Source organism: Schistocerca gregaria, chromosome 2 (assembly GCF_023897955.1).
Source record: "Schistocerca gregaria isolate iqSchGreg1 chromosome 2, iqSchGreg1.2, whole genome shotgun sequence".
Taxonomy (NCBI): Eukaryota; Metazoa; Arthropoda; class Insecta; order Orthoptera; family Acrididae; genus Schistocerca; species Schistocerca gregaria.
Window position 1 is genome coordinate 790821352 of NC_064921.1, and position 20995 is coordinate 790842346.

At 43.6% G+C, this 20995-nt stretch overlaps 1 protein-coding gene across 4 annotated transcripts in view; it reads right to left on the reverse strand.

Annotated features, from left to right (window-relative positions):
- Positions 1 to 4306: 4306 nt before the first annotated feature.
- Positions 4307 to 20995, reverse strand: part of LOC126335048 (speckle-type POZ protein-like) — a 47758-nt gene continuing 31069 nt past the window's right edge. For all 4 annotated transcript variants that reach the window (XM_049997920.1, XM_049997919.1, XM_049997918.1 and 1 more), the window contains 2 exons: positions 14823 to 15386; positions 4307 to 4798 (listed from right to left, as the gene is read on the reverse strand). In XM_049997920.1, the coding sequence (XP_049853877.1) occupies positions 4732 to 4798; positions 14823 to 15367 (612 nt within the window). In that variant the 5' untranslated portion in view covers positions 15368 to 15386 and the 3' untranslated portion in view covers positions 4307 to 4731. The remainder of the gene's footprint in view (positions 4799 to 14822; positions 15387 to 20995) is intronic.

A 20995-nucleotide genomic window follows, 5' to 3' on the forward strand; every position in this document is an offset into this window, starting at 1 on the left:
GTCTTCGGTCCTAGGTTCAATCCCCGCCACTGCCTAAATTTGGATAAATAATCAGCATTGGCGGCCGAAGTCTTCCGGCAAAAGAATTCAGCCTCATACTGCCAACGGCCTTTTCAAAGATGACGGAGGAGCGGATAGAGGTTCAGGGCACTCTCTTGTCTTAGGGGTGGGAAATTGCCCCTAAAAGCGAAAGAATCGGCAATGATCAAAGACATGAGGATGCAGAAGGCAATGGAAAACACTGCATTAAAGACACGTAATGTGTATCCACAGGACATGTGGCCTGTAGTTGAAGAAGTGTCATGATGATCTCTTCATTGGCAAAAGATTCCGGAATAGTCCCCCATTCGGATCTCCGAGAAGGGACTGCCAAGGGGGAGGTTACCATGAGAAAAAGATTGAATAATCAACTAAAGGATAACGTTCTACGAGTCAGGGCGTGGAATGTCAGAAGCTTGAACGTGGTAGGGAAGCTAGAAAATCTGAAAAGGGAAATGCAAAGGCTCAATCTAGATATAGTAGGGGTCAGTACAGTGGAAGGAAGACAAGGATTTCTGGTCAGATGAGTATCGGGTAATATCAACAGCAGCAGAAAATGGTATAACAGGTGTAGGATTCGTTATCAATAGGAAGGTAGGGCAGAGGGTGTGTTACTGTGAACAGTTCAGTGACCGGGTTGTTCTAATCAGAATCGACAGCAGACCAACACCGACAACGACAGTTCAGGTATACATGCCGACGTCGCAAGCTGAAGATGAACAGATAGAGAAAGTGTATGAGGATATTGAAAGGGTAATGCAGTATGTAAAGGGGGACGAAAATGTAATAGTCATGGGCGACTGGAATGCAGTTGTAGGGGAAGGGGTAGAAGAAAAAGTTACAGGAGAATATGGGCTTGGGACAAGGAATGAAAGAGGAGAAAGGCTAATTGAGTTCTGTAACAAGTTTAAGCTAGTAATAGTGAATACTCTCTTCAAGAATCACAAGAGGAGGAGGTACACTTGGAAAAGGCCGGGAGATACGGGAAGATTTTAATTAGATTACATAATGGTCAGACAGAGATTCCGAAATCAGATACTGGATTGTAAGGCATACCCAGGAGCAGATATAGACTCAGATCACAATATAGTAGTGATGAAGAGTAGGCTGAAGTTCAAGACGTTAGTCAGGAAGAATCAATACGCAAAGAAGTGGGATACAGAAGTTCTAAAGAATGACGAGATACGTTTGAAGATCTCTAACACTATAGATACAGCAATAAGGAATAGCGCAGTAGGCAGCACAGTTGAAGAGGAATGGACATCTCTGAAACGGGCCATCACAGAAGTTGGGAAGGAAAACATAGGTACAAAGAAGGTAGCTGCGAAGGTAACAGAAGAAATACTTCAGTTGATGGATGAAAGGAGGAAGTACAAATATGTTTCGGGAAAATCAAGAATACAGAAATACAAGTCGCTGAGGAATGAAATAAATAGGAAGTGCAGGGAAGCTAAGACGAAATGGCTGCAGGAAAAATGTGAAGACATCGAAAAAGTCATGATTGTCGGAAGGACAGACTCAGCATACAGGAAAGTCAAAACAACCTTTGGTGACATTAAAAGCAACGGTGGTAACATTAAGAGTGAAACGGGAATTCCACTGTTAAATGCAGAGGAGAGAGCAGATAGGTGGAAAGAATACATTGAAAGCCTCTATGAGGGTGAAGATTTGTCTGATGTGATAGAAGAAGAAACAGGAGTCGATTTAGAAGAGATAGGGGATCCAGTATTATAATCGGAATTTAAAAGAGCTTTGGAGGACTTATGGTCAAATAAGGCAGAAGAGATAGATAACATTCCATCAGAATTTCTAAAATCATTAGGGGAAATGGCAACAAAACGACTATTCACGTTGGTGTGTAGAATATTTGAGTCTGGGGACATACCATCAGACTTTCGGAAAAGCCTCATCCACACAATTCCGAAGATGGCAATAGCTGACAAGTGCGACAATTATCGCACAACAGCTTAACAGCTCATGCATCGAAGCTGCTTACAAGAATAATATACAGAAGAATGGAAAAGAAAATTGAGAATGCGCTAGGTGACGATCAGTTTGGCTTTAGGAAAAGTAAAGGCACGAGAGAGGCAATTCTGATGTTACGGCTAATAATGGAAACAAGGCTAAAGAAAAAAATCAAGACACGTTCATAGGATTTGTCGACCTGGAAAAAGCGTTCGACAACATAAAATGGTGCAAGCTGTTCGAGATTCTGAAAAAAGTAGGGGTAAGCTATAGGGAGAGACGGGTCATATACAATATGTACAACAACTAAGAGGGAATCATAAGAGTGGACCATCAAGAACAAAGTGCTCGTATTAAGAAGGGTGTAAGACAAGGCTGTAGCCTTTCGCCCCTACTCTTCAATCTGTACATCGAGGAAGCAATGATGGAAATAAATGAAAGGTTCAGGAGTGGAATTAAAATACAAGGTGAAAGGATATCAATGATACGATTCGCTGATGACATTGCTATCCTGAGTGAAAGTGAAGAAGAATTAAATGATCTCCTGAACGGAATGAACAGTCTAATGAGTACACAGTATTGTTTGAGAGTAAATCGGAGAAAGACGAAGGTAATGAGAAGTAGTAGAAATGAGAACAGCGAGAAACTTAACATCAGGATTGATGGTCACGAAGTCAATGAAGTTAAGGAATTCTGCTATCTAGGCAGTAAAATAACCAATGACGGACGGAGCAAGGAGGACATCAAAAGCAGACTCGCTATGGCAAAAAAGGCTTTTCTGGTCAAGAGAAGTCTACTAAAATCAAATACCGGCCTTAATTTGAGGAAGACATTTCTGAGGAAGTAACGTCTGGAGTACAGCATTGTATGGTAGTGAAACATGGACTGTGGGAAAACCGGAACAGTAGAGAATCGAAGCATTTGAGATGTGGTGCTATAGACGAATGTTGAAAATTAGGTGGACTGATAAGGTAAGGAATGAGGTGGTTCTACGAAGAATCGGAGAGGAAAGTAATATGTGGAAAACGCTGGTAAGAGAAAGGGACAGGATGATAGGATATCTGCTAAGACATGAGGGAATGACTTCCATGGTACTAGAGGGAGCTGTAGAAGGCAATAACTGTAGAGGAAGACAGAGATTGGAATACGTCAAGCAAATAATTGAGGACGTAGGTTGCAAGTGCTACTCTGAGATGAAGAGGTTAGCACAGGAAAGGAATTCGTGGCGGGCCGCATCAAACCAGTCAGTAGACTGATGACAAAAAATTTCCTGAAATTTTTTTCTGTAGTAGAACATACTTTACAATGGAGAACCATTAGAAAGAAAAAGCTCAACACACTATTCTACCACGGGATATTAAAGGATATCTTAGATGTCTTTTAGCTCTAGCCCAAAAATGACAAAGAGGTTGTTGAAAGATGTTGGAAGAGCCATCTTTCTGGTGGTAAAAGATGATGATGGATGATAATTATGATATTGTGAGTACTGTGACATGCAATAATTTAGTATGCAGAGCATCTCCTGAACAAGAAACTGTACAATTGTCGATGTGTACTAAATTTTTTTAATTGGCCGCCTTGTTATTTATTATGACCACACATACAATTCTACTGATTATACATTTTTGTAAAACTTACTTTAAAAATTGCCAATAACAGCACTGTCATCTGCAGCTACGATTTGTTTATTATTTGTTATTAAAGTCACCCTAAGGAAACTTCCTGGCAACTTGTCTGTCAGATATTCCAAAATAATTTTAATCTGCTGCCATTAAGAACGATCTTTCTTATGGTTCATACCCCATCTTTAACTACCAGAAAATCACAATGTTTTCTTGTTAAGTTGTATTTAAAGTTAGCAGCAATGAGTGTGGCACATTCCTGCTTAATTAACTGTCTTCAGCATGCTTCCCACAGGGTTAGATGTCCGACAACCATTCCTTACCTGTTAACTTACGTATTTCAATTCCTTGGCATTCACGACACATCTTAATTGTGAGCCAACTTGGATAGACAGAGCTGGTGGCTACAGTAGCCATGCAGAAATGCACTGTACATAGGTAGCAGCTCAATTGCAGCCTACCATGGTAAATTACTACTGTTTAGTTAACAGGTGACACTGCTCAAGGGATGCAGTGTGCACAATTGATTTCGTGTATTTTTTAAGACATTAACACATGGAAAACATTTATATTTGAAATTTTCTCTTTGCCCATTTGCTGTGGGCAAGGATTATCACTGGTTTCAACATTACAATATTGGAAAGAGCTATGGAAAGTCTTGGAGTTACATTAGTAATCAGTCCTTGAAAACTCTTACATTTATTACATAACAATGCATCATACAGAAACTGTTTAAATCAAGTTCCTCAGTCATTGTAATATATTGTGGCGCAACTTGCCTGTGAAGAGAAATTCCAGTCTTGTGTAGTCACTGTTCACCTTTTAGTAAAAATCAATAGCATCTATTAAAACTTTATTTTCATGTCACCTGAACTGTGACCAACCATCTGCCATTATATTGGAGTAACCCATGAACTCAAAAAGTTACATATGTAACAAAAGCTATGTGAGTTAAAGACATTATCACAGCACTCCTATATAGTGTCATGAGTCTTATTCACCCAGTGTGGCAGAAATAACTGTTTAGGAACTTTCACAGAAACCATAAAAAAACACATTACACGTCTGCTTCTGATGGCATCTTTTTGAAATCACATTTTCTCCATCAAGTAGAGATCTTTTCTTCATCCATCCGAATCCCGCTGGCCAGCAGTTTCCCCAATTCTTCCACACTGAACAAAAACAGCACCGAATAATATAGTAACAATTAAAAACATTACCATTAAACAAAATATTCATAAAATTATTAAACAGATATTGTGACGAATATAAAGCTATGCTCACTTTGAAACAGCTATATTTTTAATTGTGTGTTTATTTATTTAATTTTGTGTATGATACTGCTATCTTCATAAACTGTGCATCAAAAATGTTAGTTCATGCTCTGTCTATGTGTCATTTACCTCAAGTAAGTCACTATCACTTTCTGGACTGGCTTCCTGGCATTTTCCCCATCAAGTAGAGATCTTTTCTTCATCCATCCGAATCCCGCAGTTTGAAATAACTACTAAAAATGTCCGTCTTCCATTTGGTAGACATATGAACAACCCAACACGTGGCACACCACTGAGAGCTAACCTCTTTTCAGCTATGACCAAGCTCTGTGCACTGCATTTTGAAGAGCAGTCAATAAGACAGGCTTTGCTAAGCTATATTATTGTCACAAAAGTTCTAATATACCTGCACAAGTACTGGGAGCCATGCTGCCATCATCACTTCCCATAGCTGCTGATGTGGGTGTGCAGCAGGAAATTCACACAGCGAACAACCGGCAACCAACATGATTGCACACACATTCAGGAGTACTAATACCTCCTAGTACATGTGTGTTCTCCAAAATAAATTGAAATTTTATTGGGTTGACAGTGTAGCCAACCAATGGTACATACAGCAACATAAGAAATAGCGAAAGAAGTTCATAAAAGCATCACTGATTGGTTTCTGTGAGTAGTTTCACCTTCAATTTCAAAAAGGAACAACATAGTTCTGCACATCTAGGTGCACTACACTAATGCTAAGTCTAACACATGGTGAAGAAATAATAAACAGTACAGAGACTTCAAAATTATTAGGTGTTCATATTGATGAGAACTTAAGTGGGAAAAAGCACATTTTCGAATGCCTAAAATAACTTAGTTCAGACACATTTGCAGTTAGAATGATTGCAAACCTTATTTGGGAGGAGCGATCAGTGAACTGACATATTTTGCATATTCTCGTTCAATAATGTCAAATGATACAATGTTCTATGGCAACTCCTCTTTAAAAAACGAAGTCTTCACTGCCTACAAACATGTTGTAGGAGTAATACATGGTGCATACACACAAACATCCTGTAGTTATCTGTTGAAGGAGTTGGGCATTCTTACTACTGCTTCACAATAAATTTATTCGCTCATGAGGTTTGTTATAAATAATCCACTACAATTCAAAAAGAACAATGGTGTACTCCACATTATTGTTGTCTTCAGCACAAAAAATTGTGCAAAAAGTTGCAACAAAAATTTCTGATCACATACGCATTGATATACGTGGAGGGACCAAACTTCGGAGCCCTATATGCAACAAGATTCTCCGATTTGTTGTAGTCTGACAGTCAAGGATTTACTTTGACAGTGCAACATATTGCTGTTTGCCTTCATTGCAAATCAATACACTTTGGGTGTACCTATAGCAACAAATGCAGCCTGCAGTAAATGAAAAAATGATTTTTCACGTGTAAAAAAGATTTATTTTGCTACGTTTTTGAACTTCCACTGTTGTGAGTGAATCCTGAATCCTTCCTGGTCATGCTGACAAAGGTTTATGAATTTATTTGTAAAAGTATAGACAACAGTAATTAAAATATCCTGTGGTGCCTCTTCTGCTCTAATTTGGCCAGTATAACGTCTTGCCGCCCCCCCCCCCCCCCCCTTTTAGGCACTGGTTGGTTGGTTGGTTGGTTTGTGGGGGTGAAAGGGACCAGACTGCCACGGTCATCGGTCCCTTTTTCCAAATACTATAAACACCCACAGAGAATAAAAACGAGCAACAGACGATAAGACAGACGACACAGAACAAGAGAAACGTAGACAAAGACCAGACAAGACGAACTAAAATCACACAGTGTGACGGTTGTTGGCCGACTATACAAACAAAAAGGGAAAAGCCAACCACGGAAAAAAAAAAAAAAAAAAAAAAATCAGACAAATCGTAGGCCATAAGCCAGAATCAACACAAAAACTCACACACATTAAGCGATAAAATCCCCCTGCCCGAATAAAACGCAGAACTATGTCCGCTATGGAAGAGTCGTAGGATAAAAGCGCAGAGAGCGTATCAGGTAGTGCAAAAGTCTGCCTGAGCACAGTTAAAAGGGCGCACTCCAACAGAATATGGACCACCGTCAAGGACGCCCCACAACGACAAAGCGGGGGATCATCACGACACAGTAAATAACTGTGCGTGAGTCAGGTGTGGCCAATGCGGAGCCGACAAAGGACGACTGATTCCCTGCGGTTGGCTCGCATGGATGACTGCCACACAGTAGTCGTCTCCTTGATACGGCGGAGTTTGTTTGGCACGGGCAGGTTGCGCCAATCAGTGTCCCATAAATCGAAAACTTTGCGGCGTAATAGTGCCCACAAATCAGTCGCCAGGAGGCCAATCTCCAGAGATGGTGCACTAGTGGCCTCTTTTGCCAGGCGGTCAACAGTTTCATTTCCAGGTATCCCAACATAGCACGGGGTCCAAACGAAGACCACAGATCTGCCGCAACGGGCAAGAGTATGCAGGGACTCCTGGATAACCATCACCAGACGAGAACGAGGGAAACACTGGTCGAGAGCTTGTAAACCGCTCAGGGAATCGCTACAGATAATGAAGGACTCACCTGATCAGGAGCGGATATACTCTAGGGCACGAAAGATGGCGACCAGCTCAGCAGTGTAAACACTGCAGCCATCTGGCAAGGAGCGTTGTTCGGAATGGTCCCCTAGAGTTAGTGCATAACCGACACGACCAGCAACCATCAAACCGTCGGTATAGACAATGTTAGAGCCCTGATACGTGGTCAGGATGGAGTAAAAGCGGCGTCGGAAGGCCATCAGAGGGACTGAGTCCTTCGGGCCCTGTGCCAAGTCTAGCCGAAGGCAAGGGCGAGGCACACACCATGGGGGTGTATGCAGAGGGGCCCGGAAAGGAGGTGGTACAGGGAAACACCCAAGACCGTAGAGAAGCTGTTTGACGCGTACGGCGATCGGACAACCCGACCGGGGCCGACGTTCTGGCAGACGGACAACTGCGGGAACAGGACACGATAATTTGGATGCCCGGGCGAGCTAAAAACATGGGTAGAATAAGCAGCCAGTAATTGTTGGCGTCGTAACCGCAGTGGAGGGACACCTGCCTCCACTAGTATGCTGTCCACAGGGCTGGTCCGGAAGGCACCAGTGACAAGGCGTATCCCGCTGTGGAGGATTGGGTCCAGCAGCCGCAATGCAGATGGGGATGCTGAGCCATAAGCCAGACTCCCATAGTCCAGACGGGACTGGATCAACGCCTGGTAAAGCCGTAGGAGTGTAGATCGGTCGGCGCCCCACCTGGTGTGGCTCAGGATTTCGCAGAGCATTTAGATGCCGCCAACACGCTGCCGAATATGAGGCAGCCAAGTCAACCGGGCATCAAAAACCACCCCCAAAAACCTATGTGCGATTCCACCACTGAAAGAAGCTCGCCGTCAAGATAAAGCCGCGGCTCCGGGAGAACAGTGTGTCGCCAGCAGAAATGCGTAACGCAGGTCTTGGCTGCCGAAAACTGAAAACCATGCGCTACAGCCCAAGACTGCGCCTTGCGGATTGCGCCCTGCAGCTGACATTCAGCAGCTGCAATGCCAATAGAGCTGTAGTAAAGGCAGAAGTCGTCAGCATAGAGCGAAGTGGAGACAGAATGTCCCACAGCCGCAGCGAGCCCATTAATGGCTATTAAAAACAGACAGACACTTAGAATAGAACCCTGTGGCACACCGTTCTCCTGGACTTGGGAGGAACTATATGAGGCCGCGACGTGCACGCGGAAGGTACGATACGACAGAAAATTGTGGATATAGCTCGGCAGAGGGCCCCGAAGGCCCCATCCATGAAGCGTAGAAAGGATGTGATGACGCCATGTCTTATCATACGCTTTCCGCATGTCGAAAATGACAGTGACCAGATGCTGACAGCGGGCAAAGGCAGTACGGATGGCCGACTCCAGGCTCACCAGATTGTCGGCGGCGGATCGGCCTTTACGGAACCCACCCTGAGACGGAGCCAGAAGGCCCCGAGACTCCAGTACCCAATTCAAGCGCCGGCTCACCATCTGTTCAAGCAACTTGCAAAGAACGTTGGTGAGGCTAATGGGACGGTAGCTGTCCACCTCCAAAGTGTTCTTCCCTGGTTTCAGAATGGGGACAAAAAGACTTTCCCGCCATTGCGACGGAAACTCACCCTCGACCCAAATGCAGTTGTAAAGATCGAGGAGGCGTCACTGGCAGTCCACTGAAAGGTGTTTCAGCATCTGAGAGTGGATGCTATCTGGGCCAGGAGCGGTATCAGGACAAGCGGCGAGGGCACTTCGAAATTCCCACTCACTGAATGGAACATTGTACAATTCAGGATGGTGAGTGCGAAAAGAAAGACTCCAACGTTCTATCCGCTACTTAATGGAGCGGAAGCCCAAGGGGTAGTTGGCAGAAGCGGAAGTCATAGCAAAGTGCTCTGCCAAGCGGTTTGCAATGACGTCGGAGTCAGTACAAACTGCTCCATTCAGTGAGAGTGCAGGGACACTGACAGGGGTCCGATAGCCATAGAGACGGCGAATCTTGGCCCAGACCTGCGATGGGGTGACATGGAGGCCAATGGTGGACACATACCGCTCCCAGCACTCCTGCTTGCGTTGGCAGATAATGCGGAGGGCTCGCGCACGCAGCCGTTTGAAGGCGATAAGGTGGTCGATTGATGGATGTTGCTTGTGACGCTGGAGCGCCCGCCGGCGAGCTTTAATCGCTTCAGCGATCTCAGGCGACCACCAAGGCACAGTCTGCCGCCGAGGGGATCCAGAAGAACGGGGAATGGCAGATTCGGCGGCAGTAACGATGCCGGTGGTGACCGATTGAACCACTGCATCAATGGCGTCGAGGAGAGAGGCTCAATAGCGGCAGTGGAGGAGAACAAGTCCCAGTCAGCGTGATTCAAAGCCCATCTGCTAGGGCGCCCATAAGACTGATGCTGTGGTAGTGACAGATCGGAAAGTGGTCACTACCACACAGGTTGTCATGCACTCTCCATTGGACAGACGGCAAGAGGCTAGGGCTACAGACGGAAAGGTCAATGGCGGAGTACGTGCCATGCGCCACACTGAAGTGTGTGAAGGCACCATCATTTAAGATCGAGAGATCGAGCTGCGCCAATAAATGCTCAATGATGGCGCCCCGACCTGTTACCACTGACCCACCCCACAGATGGTTATGGGCGTTAAAGTCGCCCAGTAACAGGAAAGGTGGAGGCAATTGGGCTATCAGAGCAGCCAGGACATGCTGCGCGACATCACCATCCGGTAGAAGGTAAAGACTGCAGACGGTAACAGCCTGTGGCGTCCACACCCGAACAGCGACAGCCTCTGAAGGCGTGTGGAGAGGTACAGACTCGCTGTGATGAAGAGTTCAGGACATAGATGCAGACGCCACCAGACACCCTTTCATAAGCAGCCCGGTTCTTATAATAACCCCGATAGCCACGGAGGGCGGGGGTTCGCATTGCCGGAAACCAAGTTTCCTGCAGAGCAATGCAGAGGAAAGGGTGAAGGCTGGTAAGTTGGCGGAGCTCAGCTAGATGGTGGAAGAAACTGCTGCAGTTCCACTGGAGGATGGTGTTGTCCATGGCTGAGAAAGGGAGATTACGCCGCTGGGTCACCTGCTGCCTCCGATTTAGCACCTGTGATAGTGCTTTCCATGGCGTCTGATGGACCGGCGAGATCGAGGTCCTCAGCGGACGCCACAATCTCCACCGCATCCTCAGACGCAGAGCTGGAAGGTTGTGGTGGGATGGCTGCCACCGCGAGCTCCTTGGGCTGAGAGCTCTTCTTGGGTTTCTCACGCCGTTCCTTGGGTCGCACCAGCTGGGAGGGCTTCACCGATTCAGTCTCCGGGACGGAGGAAGATCGTGAAGCCCTACGACCAGCTGATTGCGGGCACTTACGCCATTGTCGGTCGTCAGGCTTCTCGCTAGCGGAAACCTGGGAAGGGAGGGACCCAAGGGACCCCTTGCGAGCGTGAGAAGCCGAAGAAGTTGGACACTTCTCCGGCTTAGAAGGGGGAAGGACGTCCATGATGGGTGGGATGGTGTTGCTCCTGAGGTAGGTGGCGCAGGAGCAACCCGGTGGGTAGAGCCCCCCACTGGCGAGGGGGCAGGAGGATTTCTACTACTCGTCGATCCAGCCACAATTGGAGAAACATATGGGGCTAGCACAGGTGTTGTAGAAGCAGCGTAGGAAGATGTCATTCTCATAGGATGGAGTCGGTCGTATTTCCTCTTGGCCTCAGTACAGGTTAGTCGGTCCAGGGTCTTGTATTCCATGATTTTGCGATCTTTCTGGAAAATTCGGCAGTCTGGCGAGCAAGGTGAATGGTGCTCCCCGCAGTTGACACAGATGGGAGGCGGGGCACTGGAGTATTGGGATGTGATGGGCGTCTGCAATCTCGACATGTGAGGCTGAAAGTGCAGCGTGAAGACATATGGCCGAACTTCCAGCACTTAAAGCACCGCATGGGGGGATGGATATAGGGCTTGACGTCACATCGGTAGACCATCACCTTGACCGTCTCCAGTAATGTATCCCCTTCGAAGGCCAAGATGAAGGCACCGGTAGCAATCCGATTTTCCTTCGGACCCCGATGAATGCGCCGGACGAAATGTACACCTCGGCGCTCTAAATTGGCGCGCAGCTCTTCATCAGACTGCAAAAGAAGATCCCTATGGTAAATAACTCCCTGGACCATATTTAAACTCTTATGGGGTGTGATCGTAACTGCAACATCCCCCAACTTGTCACAAGTGAGTAACCGTCATGACAGGGCAGAAGATGCCGTTTGTATCAGGACTGACTCAGAGCGCATTTTTGACAAGCCCTCCATCTCCCCAAACTTATGGAGAGAAAAGACTCCCCATCAACCCTTGTACAAACTAAGAAGCGGGGCGAATAACTGCTACTGCCATCCTGAGACTTATGTTCCTCCCACGGTGTGGCCAGGGAGGGGAACGTTTTCGGATCTTATTTCTGAGCGTTAAACTGAGCCCAAGAACGCTTAGAGACTGCTGGCGGCTGGCCACCAGCGAGAGACGATGTACCACGCTTCATTGCGGGTCATCCGCCCTGGTGCCACCAACTCCGACCAAGGGCCCTCCCCACGGGCGCCACCCAGCCACGTCAAGAGCCACCTGGCAGGATGGCCGTTGCCGGGAGTCCCGATACCCCAGGAGGATAGGCATCTACTCCTTGGAATACATGAGGAGTTAACGGAACAGGCATCAGTAGAGCGATCCCTGTGTTGTCAGGGGGCTACAACCAACAGGGTACATGGCAGCCCCACCACAACGGACTGGCTACCGTGCTGGATGTTAGGTAACATGTGGTCCATGGTCGCCGTCGGTGCAGAAAGAGGCACTGCACAGTGCAAGGTGTTATCTAAGAGTCATGCCCAAGAGATGGAGAGCGGACAGGACTGCATTTCAACGGTGTATAAGCTGGCAAAAAGTCTGATCGCAAGATGGACACAATGCACCAAGTAAGGCGCCCTTCCCCAATCGGCTCGCTCTTCGGAAAATTTTGAGAGATGGAGGTCAAACCCAACAGGGGACCATCATATAAGGCCGAAAAGTTGGAGACTCCTTTTAGTCGCCTCTTACGACAGGCAGGAATACCGCGGGCCTATTCTAACCCCCGAACCCGCAGGGGGTTTTAGGCACTTGTCTCAGATTTAGAAGGACGGATGCTTCCACTACACCCAGACATCCTGGTTTATGTATTCTGTTATTTTCCTAAATATTTTCAGGCAAATGCCTCTCCTCCTTTAACACGCATGCATACTGACATGTTTCTATATACAACTTATGTATTCCTTGTATTATGCTGACCAATCCTATATCATTGTAAAATGATCCTCTGGCACACAAATTACTCCTACTGATATCATAAATAACACGCAAGGGAAACTTAAGTTTACACAACATAATTCAATAAAAACTGTTCTTGAGAGTGTAAGTATACAGGGTAAATAGATCTGGGATATAAGACTTACAGGGTACGTTCCGAAAGTACTGCAACTGAATTTCCCCCGCCGCTCCTAGTAGTCTGAGTGGGAGCGGGCCACATGGAGTAGGTGGGGGGGGACGTTAAGCTTTGCCGCGAAACCGGTTTCGGTGCTCTCCGAGCTGTGGAAGCGGCAGGACGTCTGTTATTGTAAACCTCTGCGCGCCGACCATGTCACGGAAAAAATGGAATCGACGATCGAGCAACGTTGAACCTGATTATTTGGACAACGTTATCACTGGTGATGAAACCTGGGTTTTTCAATACGACCCAGAAACAAAACGCCAAAGCTCTGAGTGGCACACTGATCAGTCCCCCCAAGCCCAAAAAGGCAAGAATGAGCAAATCAAAAGTGAAAACAATGCTCATTGTCTTTTTCGACAGCAAAGGAGTGGTCCATAAGGAGTTTGTTCCTCAAGGACTTACAGTTAACGCTGCCTACTATGTGGATGTGCTGGAAAGACTCCGCAAAAGGGTCGTCAGGACGAGAAAGGACATCTCCGCTACCTGGCAACTCCATCACTACAACGCGCCTTGCCACAACACGCTACGAGTCCGCGAGTTCCTGGCCAAACACCAGGTGCCAACGCTGCCCACCCCCCCTATAGTCCTGACCTCGCCCCAGCTGACTTCTTTTTGTTTCCTAGGAATAAGTCAGCCCTGAAAGGAACCCGTTTTTCGTCCATAGACGAGATCCAATCCGCCGTGACGAAGACCTTGCGAGAGGTCCCAGAAGACGCCTTCCAGGGCGCGTACCGGTCATGGCAGAGTCGCTGGAAAAAATGTGTAGAGGCCCAAGGACAGTACTTTGAAGAATTTTAAGTGTTTGTTCAAATCTGTTCAATAAATTACTTAAAAAAAAAATAATTGCATTACTTTCGGAACGCACCCTGTAAGTGGGGCACACATGCAGGCTATCCCAGGAGGACAGTTCATATGGACAAATGCTCCCTTTGGAATGTTTTTCTCTTTTCTACTGTTACTGATCAAGCCACATTTACATGGCTTACAGTCAGTAATACACACTATGTAATAACCCTCAATGTTTGCAGGACAAGCCACAAAGTGCAATGGAAACAAATGTGGTGCTTAATGACTCAGGATAGCTTTACAAGTCCTGTGATTTTGCAGTCACAAACAATGGATCAGAAATACTTTTACTGATTTGGAAAATGTGTTAATGGGTTACAAGGGAACATTTTGTCTTTAGTGCAAGAGAGCGATTTACGTTCTCTACGAGACAGATTTTCCATAATCTAACGTACATTTTGTTCACCCTAAAGGACATAAATGCACTGAGGTTGATACTTGTTTGCCTTTCACAAATTTTAATGTGAATAGTTTAAAACGGACTGCAAACTGTTGTAAATTTAGTATGAAATGCTGTAAATGTTTTGTCACCATCCTTAAACTGAAATATATCTATTCAAATAATAACCTTGCTTTTGACAGCAGTGCAATAGCTGTTAAATACAAACACAAATGAAGAGTCTAGAAAGTGCTATTTTGTTTTATGAGTGGTTAAGTTGATTCAAGGGTGTGAGAGTTGCAAAAATTAATCCAAAATAACAGATACCATAAGCATAGTGTTTTCCAAGATAAGTCGCCAATATATAAAAATACAGTCTTTGAACCAGATTCAAACGTAAGACAGACATAACAACTGCTGAAACTTGAATTCAATATTTGCTACATTTACAGTATAAATGTAGACAAGCAATATTTTTCTTTGTGCTTCATATCTGAAAGAAGATTGCATCTGAATCACCTATACAAATTGCAGGTAATTTTTGTGCTACAGGATCACAACAACCTTCACAACAAACTGGAAACAGGCACAAACAAAGTGGGTAAAAACAAAGTCATACAGACCTGGCTTCCGTAATCGCATGGGAGGCCACTAGGCGGGATATCTCCATAAGCGGCCTTGGATCTTTCCTCAGCTCCTGGACCCACCCCTGAGAGCCCAGCACTGGCAGAGCGTGCCTTGCGAAGTATTCAATGGCCGCCTTACGGAGGTGTGGGCACGAGTACCGCAGGGCGAGCACGCAGTACGGCACAGTGTTCTCCACACGTAAATCCTCGACCAGATACTGCTCGCACATCTCCTTCAGCACGTGCAGCTCAAATCTGTCTGCGAGCACCAGCAGTTGGGGTGCTACACTCTGCAGCTGCGGTACCTCGTCCGTGTATAAGAAGGTCAGTAACTGCTGCACCACATCCACAGGCATGTCGGGGATTAAGATTAACTCCTTCCCCCGGCGGAGTAACACGTCGAACACAGAGCTCTGAGCCACCAGCACTGAGCTGTGGGCCGGCAACTGGCCATCTGCAGCCACCACCGAGACGTCAGCACCCAACCCCGACTCCAATAGAGACCTCAGGTCATTTGGTGGGCTTCCGTGTGGCTGTTGCATATTGAGCACTGTTAACAACCTGAAATCACCAAAGCACCACATTGAAATTCTTTACTAGGTACTCTTACACCTTAATGTCTTATTATTTTTCTGCCTCGACAGAGAACAGGTAAATATAGCATCAATCAAACATATGCAAGAAATCTTGAGGGCAATATAAAGTTTCCGATAGCACTTTTGTACTCAATCATCATCGCTACTTGTTACACATGTACTGTCTGGACCCCAATTACATTATTGGTGGCTCACCACTATTTACAGCAGACTTCAAAGATCTGTAAAATGCTGAGAGAATATGCATTTCACAGTATAGCGGTGAGGGCCCCAACAAACAAATGAGCATCAAAGACACAGAGGCCACTACAATCGTACTTAGTTATAAGTGGCAGCAGTGGCTATGAATAACAAAATAGCTAGCAGCACCTGAAGAAGACAACTGGATTGGCCATCGAAATACTGATAAAAATGGAAGCAACTACTCGGCTGAACATCTGAAAGCACTATTAATCAATCACACCAAGAAAACCACAAATTGTAAATTTCTTTTTTTGCAAAGTATGACCTGTGTAGATGTTTAACGTATGCTTGAGTGAAAAGTGAATGCAGAAGGGGGTGTCTTGTTTATATCATCAATTACATTTTGGTTTTAATATGGGTACCATACTGTAACTTTTGTTTCCAAGCTCATCTAAAATATTTTGCTTCTACACATACCAACAACAAAAAAGAAAATATAATTATCATTATTATTCTGAATTGCAAGGTCATTATTTACTCTCATTCCCTATTGCAGTGGACAGGATGGGCTGCATTTGATCTCCACCCACTGTAGAGCTTAATGCCAGGACAATCCATGTGAAAGGGCAGCATTTTTTTTTTTTTTAATAAAACAGAGACAGTATTACATATGTAAACTGGTGCACCCTACACAACACTGTGCCAGATTACAGTTACTGGAACATGCAAATAACTTATAAACTCCAAGAATTATTCAAAAAGTACTATCACCTTTTTCCCATGGATACTGTACAACCCACAGAAAAAAATAATACAACAGTTCAAAAAGTGAGCCTTTCCAGATACGAACCACCATCAATGATTTTTGTCAGTGACAAACAGCAGCTAAAAACTCAAGTATATATACTGAAAATGGTTCAATTTTCCCGACCATTGTTGCATCATAAAGCATGGTACAAATCAGTATGAAATAATCCGGACAGCACTGGAAGGATAAATCATCTTAGTGCACTTTGTTTCTGTCTGTCATTAACAGTCACCATAAGGTCTGTTTACTGAATAAAATCTTCACTCTGCACTGTTGTGGAACTATTCAACACACGACAACTGTGACATGGCTTAGGACTGAAAATTGGCCCTCTGCCTCTTGCTAACTGAAAAAAGAAATTTAAATCAGTGTGGAAGCTCCATCTACTATCCCCACCAGATAAACCCATGTCCGTCAGCAACAAAGAAAAGCCGACAGCTTCTACACAGTACCACTACAATGAGCTTAGAAGGCATCCAACAGTGCTGTGTTAGGAGCACTGGTTGAAGGGTGGGCTTTATCCTACTGTGGTGTTTATTTTGCACACACACTTAAGACGTTTGGATGAAAAGAGGCACAGCCCTCACACCGCATTTGTGTACTGAAATTGTAATTCAGATAGTTTAATGTATTAATCATTCAAACAGCAAACAGAATGGTATAACTACAAAATAATCTGATATTATAATGTGAGTGTTGATTTTACTACCCTATGCCTGCCTCACTTACTATAGTTGGGACGATGGTTCAATCCCATCTCCAGCCATCCTGATTTAGGTTTTCCGTGATTTCCCTAAATCGTTTCAGGCAAATGCCGGGATGGTTCCTTTGAAAGGGCACGACCAATTTCCTTCCCCATCCTTCCCTAACCCGAGCTTGTGCCCCACCTCTAATGACCTCGTTGTCGACGGGACAAAAACAAAACTAACCTACAGTTGGGAGTCACTTGTCCTGAGCACCTACATCATGTATTCTGCGACAGCCAATGCGTTCAGTATGTTCTGAATGCTCTGCTGTGAATGCCACAGCTAATTTTGATTCCATTTGTTGCAAGCTTTCATCACTGATTGTGGCGGTAAGTGATAAATTCTGCATAAGCAAACGAGAGATTTAATTTGCAGGATATACACTTTCTTCAAATAGAAAGCATGCACACGCATGTCCTGCAGCTGTTGCTTGGAATCATCAACAATGCAACCCCCATCTGTGCCTCAACAGGTGTGAACCACCTTCGCTCGTGGATCAGATTATAACATGTGCATGTAAGATGTTACATGCAATTGAATTTTTTACACTTAGCACTCTTCACTGAACTTCTGTTATCAGTTTTTCCACATAGATGACATCTGCCTAATCATCTTACTTCTCGGATCAATTTCTTTCGAAGTGAAGAGTGCAGTTTCAAAAGACGTTCTCTTTATAACATTTCCTTGTCGCTTCATTTCCCCATCAATTAGCTGTTGGCCGGGAGTTTCTTGGGTGAACTGTGTTTGTTTTCCACTCGGGTGAGGAGGGAGTTAATTTGCCTTTAATAGCCCATGTGAGTTACATGCAGATCATATCTGACAACACAAGTGATGGGACAGCTGTTTGTCTTCCTCTTAACTGTATAATTCACCACCATCTTGACTAGTGTGTCCACAGTTTTTTTGTAGTGTCATAGTCTAAAATAATTTCAGGTTTTCTTTTAGTGCAATCACTGATTTTTGCATTGTACGGTTTTTGTTTTTTATTTCCCTCCTATGCTGTAAGATACAGGTCTTATCCCTTTGTGAAAGCAAATGCTGATCTGCAATTAGAAATACCTCTAGTCTGCAATAGTTTTGGTGGGATGGAACACTTGTTTCTTCACACAGTTTCAGTCATTGTGACCGTTCACTTTTCTCACAGGAAGTGAAAATGTTGTCACAGGTAATGTTAAGCACCTTCAAGCTCTAAGCCAAATTTATTACAACCCTTAGGCCTTGGTTCTTTTCAGGGGCACTACCTAGTTGTTTCCCATTATATGGCTGAATATTCCACAGATAATTTGTTTCATTGTCACATACCCAAAATTTGATGTTATACTTCACTGGTTATCAAGCGCACACTGATGAAAAGGGCAGATTTCCCTGAATGCAATAAGTTGCCCATCTACTGTAACAAACTTATTGAGTTTGTAAACTTTGGTAATATCTCTACCCATTTCTCCCACAAATCCCTTGTAATACAAACTTACCTGGTCCACGTCTTCGTACTTTCATTTGAGGGTCATCAAATCGAGTAGCCCTTCACATTTTCTGAACATTTCTAGTAATACTGTAGCTCTGAAATTGGGCAACTTTAGTATTCATCCCATAAACTTTCAGTACACTCGTCCGATGACTTATAAACTCCTGCTAATAACAACAGATGTGAGCATCAAGATCATTAACGTCTACTTTTTTCCACTTCTGTCTGCATTTGGGCTATTCCATGCCAAGTGGTCTAATGTCGAGAAACGTTCCCACATGACCATCATGGATTTTGATCAAATTTTGTATGAACATTCACACATGTTCTCAATAAAGACTGGTAAAGTTTCAATTTCAGAAATTCAATACTCTCGGAGATACAGTCACTTGTTTAATACCATAGCACAGCTTTCTATAGTGCGTCTTTGAATTTTCAGCAACTTTGAGATGAGATATCTCCAAGTATTTGCATAAAAGAAACAAAACTTGGCCATCTTATACAACTTTTAGAGCTCTTTAAAGTAAAATATTAAGAAAAGGATTTGAGCAATTTTCATACAGATAATTTGAAGCAAAGTTGGGCGAAAAAATAGCTGTTTAAGAAAAAAATGCGAACTTTAGTTTTTGATATTTCCAAAAGTAATTGTGGGATGTACATGAAACTTTGCACACCATAACCCACCAACACAAGGTCTTAGAATATAAAATTTCATTCTCCTATTGCTTTCCATTATTTCACTAATCTAGGGTGAAGTTGACAATTTTTCAAAAAGTGCTAAAAATGGGTATTTTTAGTCAAATTTTTCAAAAAAGTGTTTTCTCCAAACTCTTCTAAACTATGGTCATTAGAAAGAGCATATTCTAAACTAACTAGGAAAGTGGATTTGGTTTTGCAATGCAAGCATATAAGGCCCTAAAAAGTAGCATAATCAAAGAGGCGCACTGGAAGTTTGAACACATTTTTCTGGCATTCAAATTATACCTGAAATCTTTTATTATGCGTAATAAATGTTTATTAGTGCCTCGAATAATTGAAATAAAAATATCTGGTAAATAGGCAATGAGGCTGTCATAAAAACTTGAAAACTATGAGAAGTAGCCCTTCTGCTTTTATCGTAAGTGTTCATCTGCAAAAAACTCTTCTCATTTGGGGGGAAAAGAGAGAGAGAGAGAGAGAGATCATAAAGAATTCAATGAATAATAGCTTCATATTTTTTGTACTTCTCAAAATTGTAAATATTTGCAAGTGGAAAATGAAGACCTAATTTTTGGATTCATTTGTATAAAACATTTTTCCAAAAAAGAATCGGTTTGCTCGAATCATGCAAGTGATGTAAATTTTCCAGTCAGTATTGCAGAGATTTTAATACCTAGGTGTTGTAACCTGTGAATTTTTGTCTTGAAGTTATTAGGGAAACGTGTGAAATTGGTTGGTTAAACATCTAAGAGTTTTAATTTTGTATTTAATCACACTTAAATGTAGCCTACTACCTAGGTAAATATGTAACCACTAGTTTCACAGAGAAAATTCACAAGATTCACTGTTTATAGAAAATATAATGGCAACAATAACTTTAACAATCAGATTGTTTCATTATTGTGAGCCTTGTTTCAACAATCAATATTTCAGTGGTGTGTTTGCAGCATAGTGAGTGGGTTCTCTTGACTGAGTGTGGCTTGTTAAGTGATTCGTAAGACCGTCAAAGTTTGTAATCTAATTTACAGAAAATTGTTTTGATTGTGTCTTTTATAGCATGTATCTCTTATTAGATTTTTTCACTGGTATTATACATTGTGTATAATTTCATTCAGTAGCAGTTTGTCTGAAATTTAAGCAGATTATAATTTGCACTTAGAGGCCAAACACATTATTTAGTTACTGATTAGAGAGGGATGCAGAAGGGAACAGCATACCTTCCTGCTCAATTGGTCAAGGAGATAGTGGAACGAAGTGACATGTCACTTTCTTTGCCAAAAAAGTTTGCCTACACCATGAAGCCCTGTTATTGACACAATACGAGAGGTTACAAAAAAATTCCCTCAATCCCTTTGGGAAGGTGAATCATAATGTTAAGGCAGGAATTCGCACTCTTGATACTGAAACAGCTAATAAGACTTCTGATATGTTGAAGAAGCAGCGTGTTAATAACAAAGCCAGGTCAGAAAATTTGTCTGGCTTGCAGGACTACCTTATATAAACACTTGGATGAAGCTTTATCAGCCTCATTATCACATTCTGATGAGGACTTTACACCAAAAGAAGAATTAAATAGTAGCTTATTGTCTATCGGTATTTCACCCCTGAAGAGAACAGTAAGCTACAGAGATAAGGCCCAATATGTGAAGAAGAAAATTCAAAAGGCTCAAAAT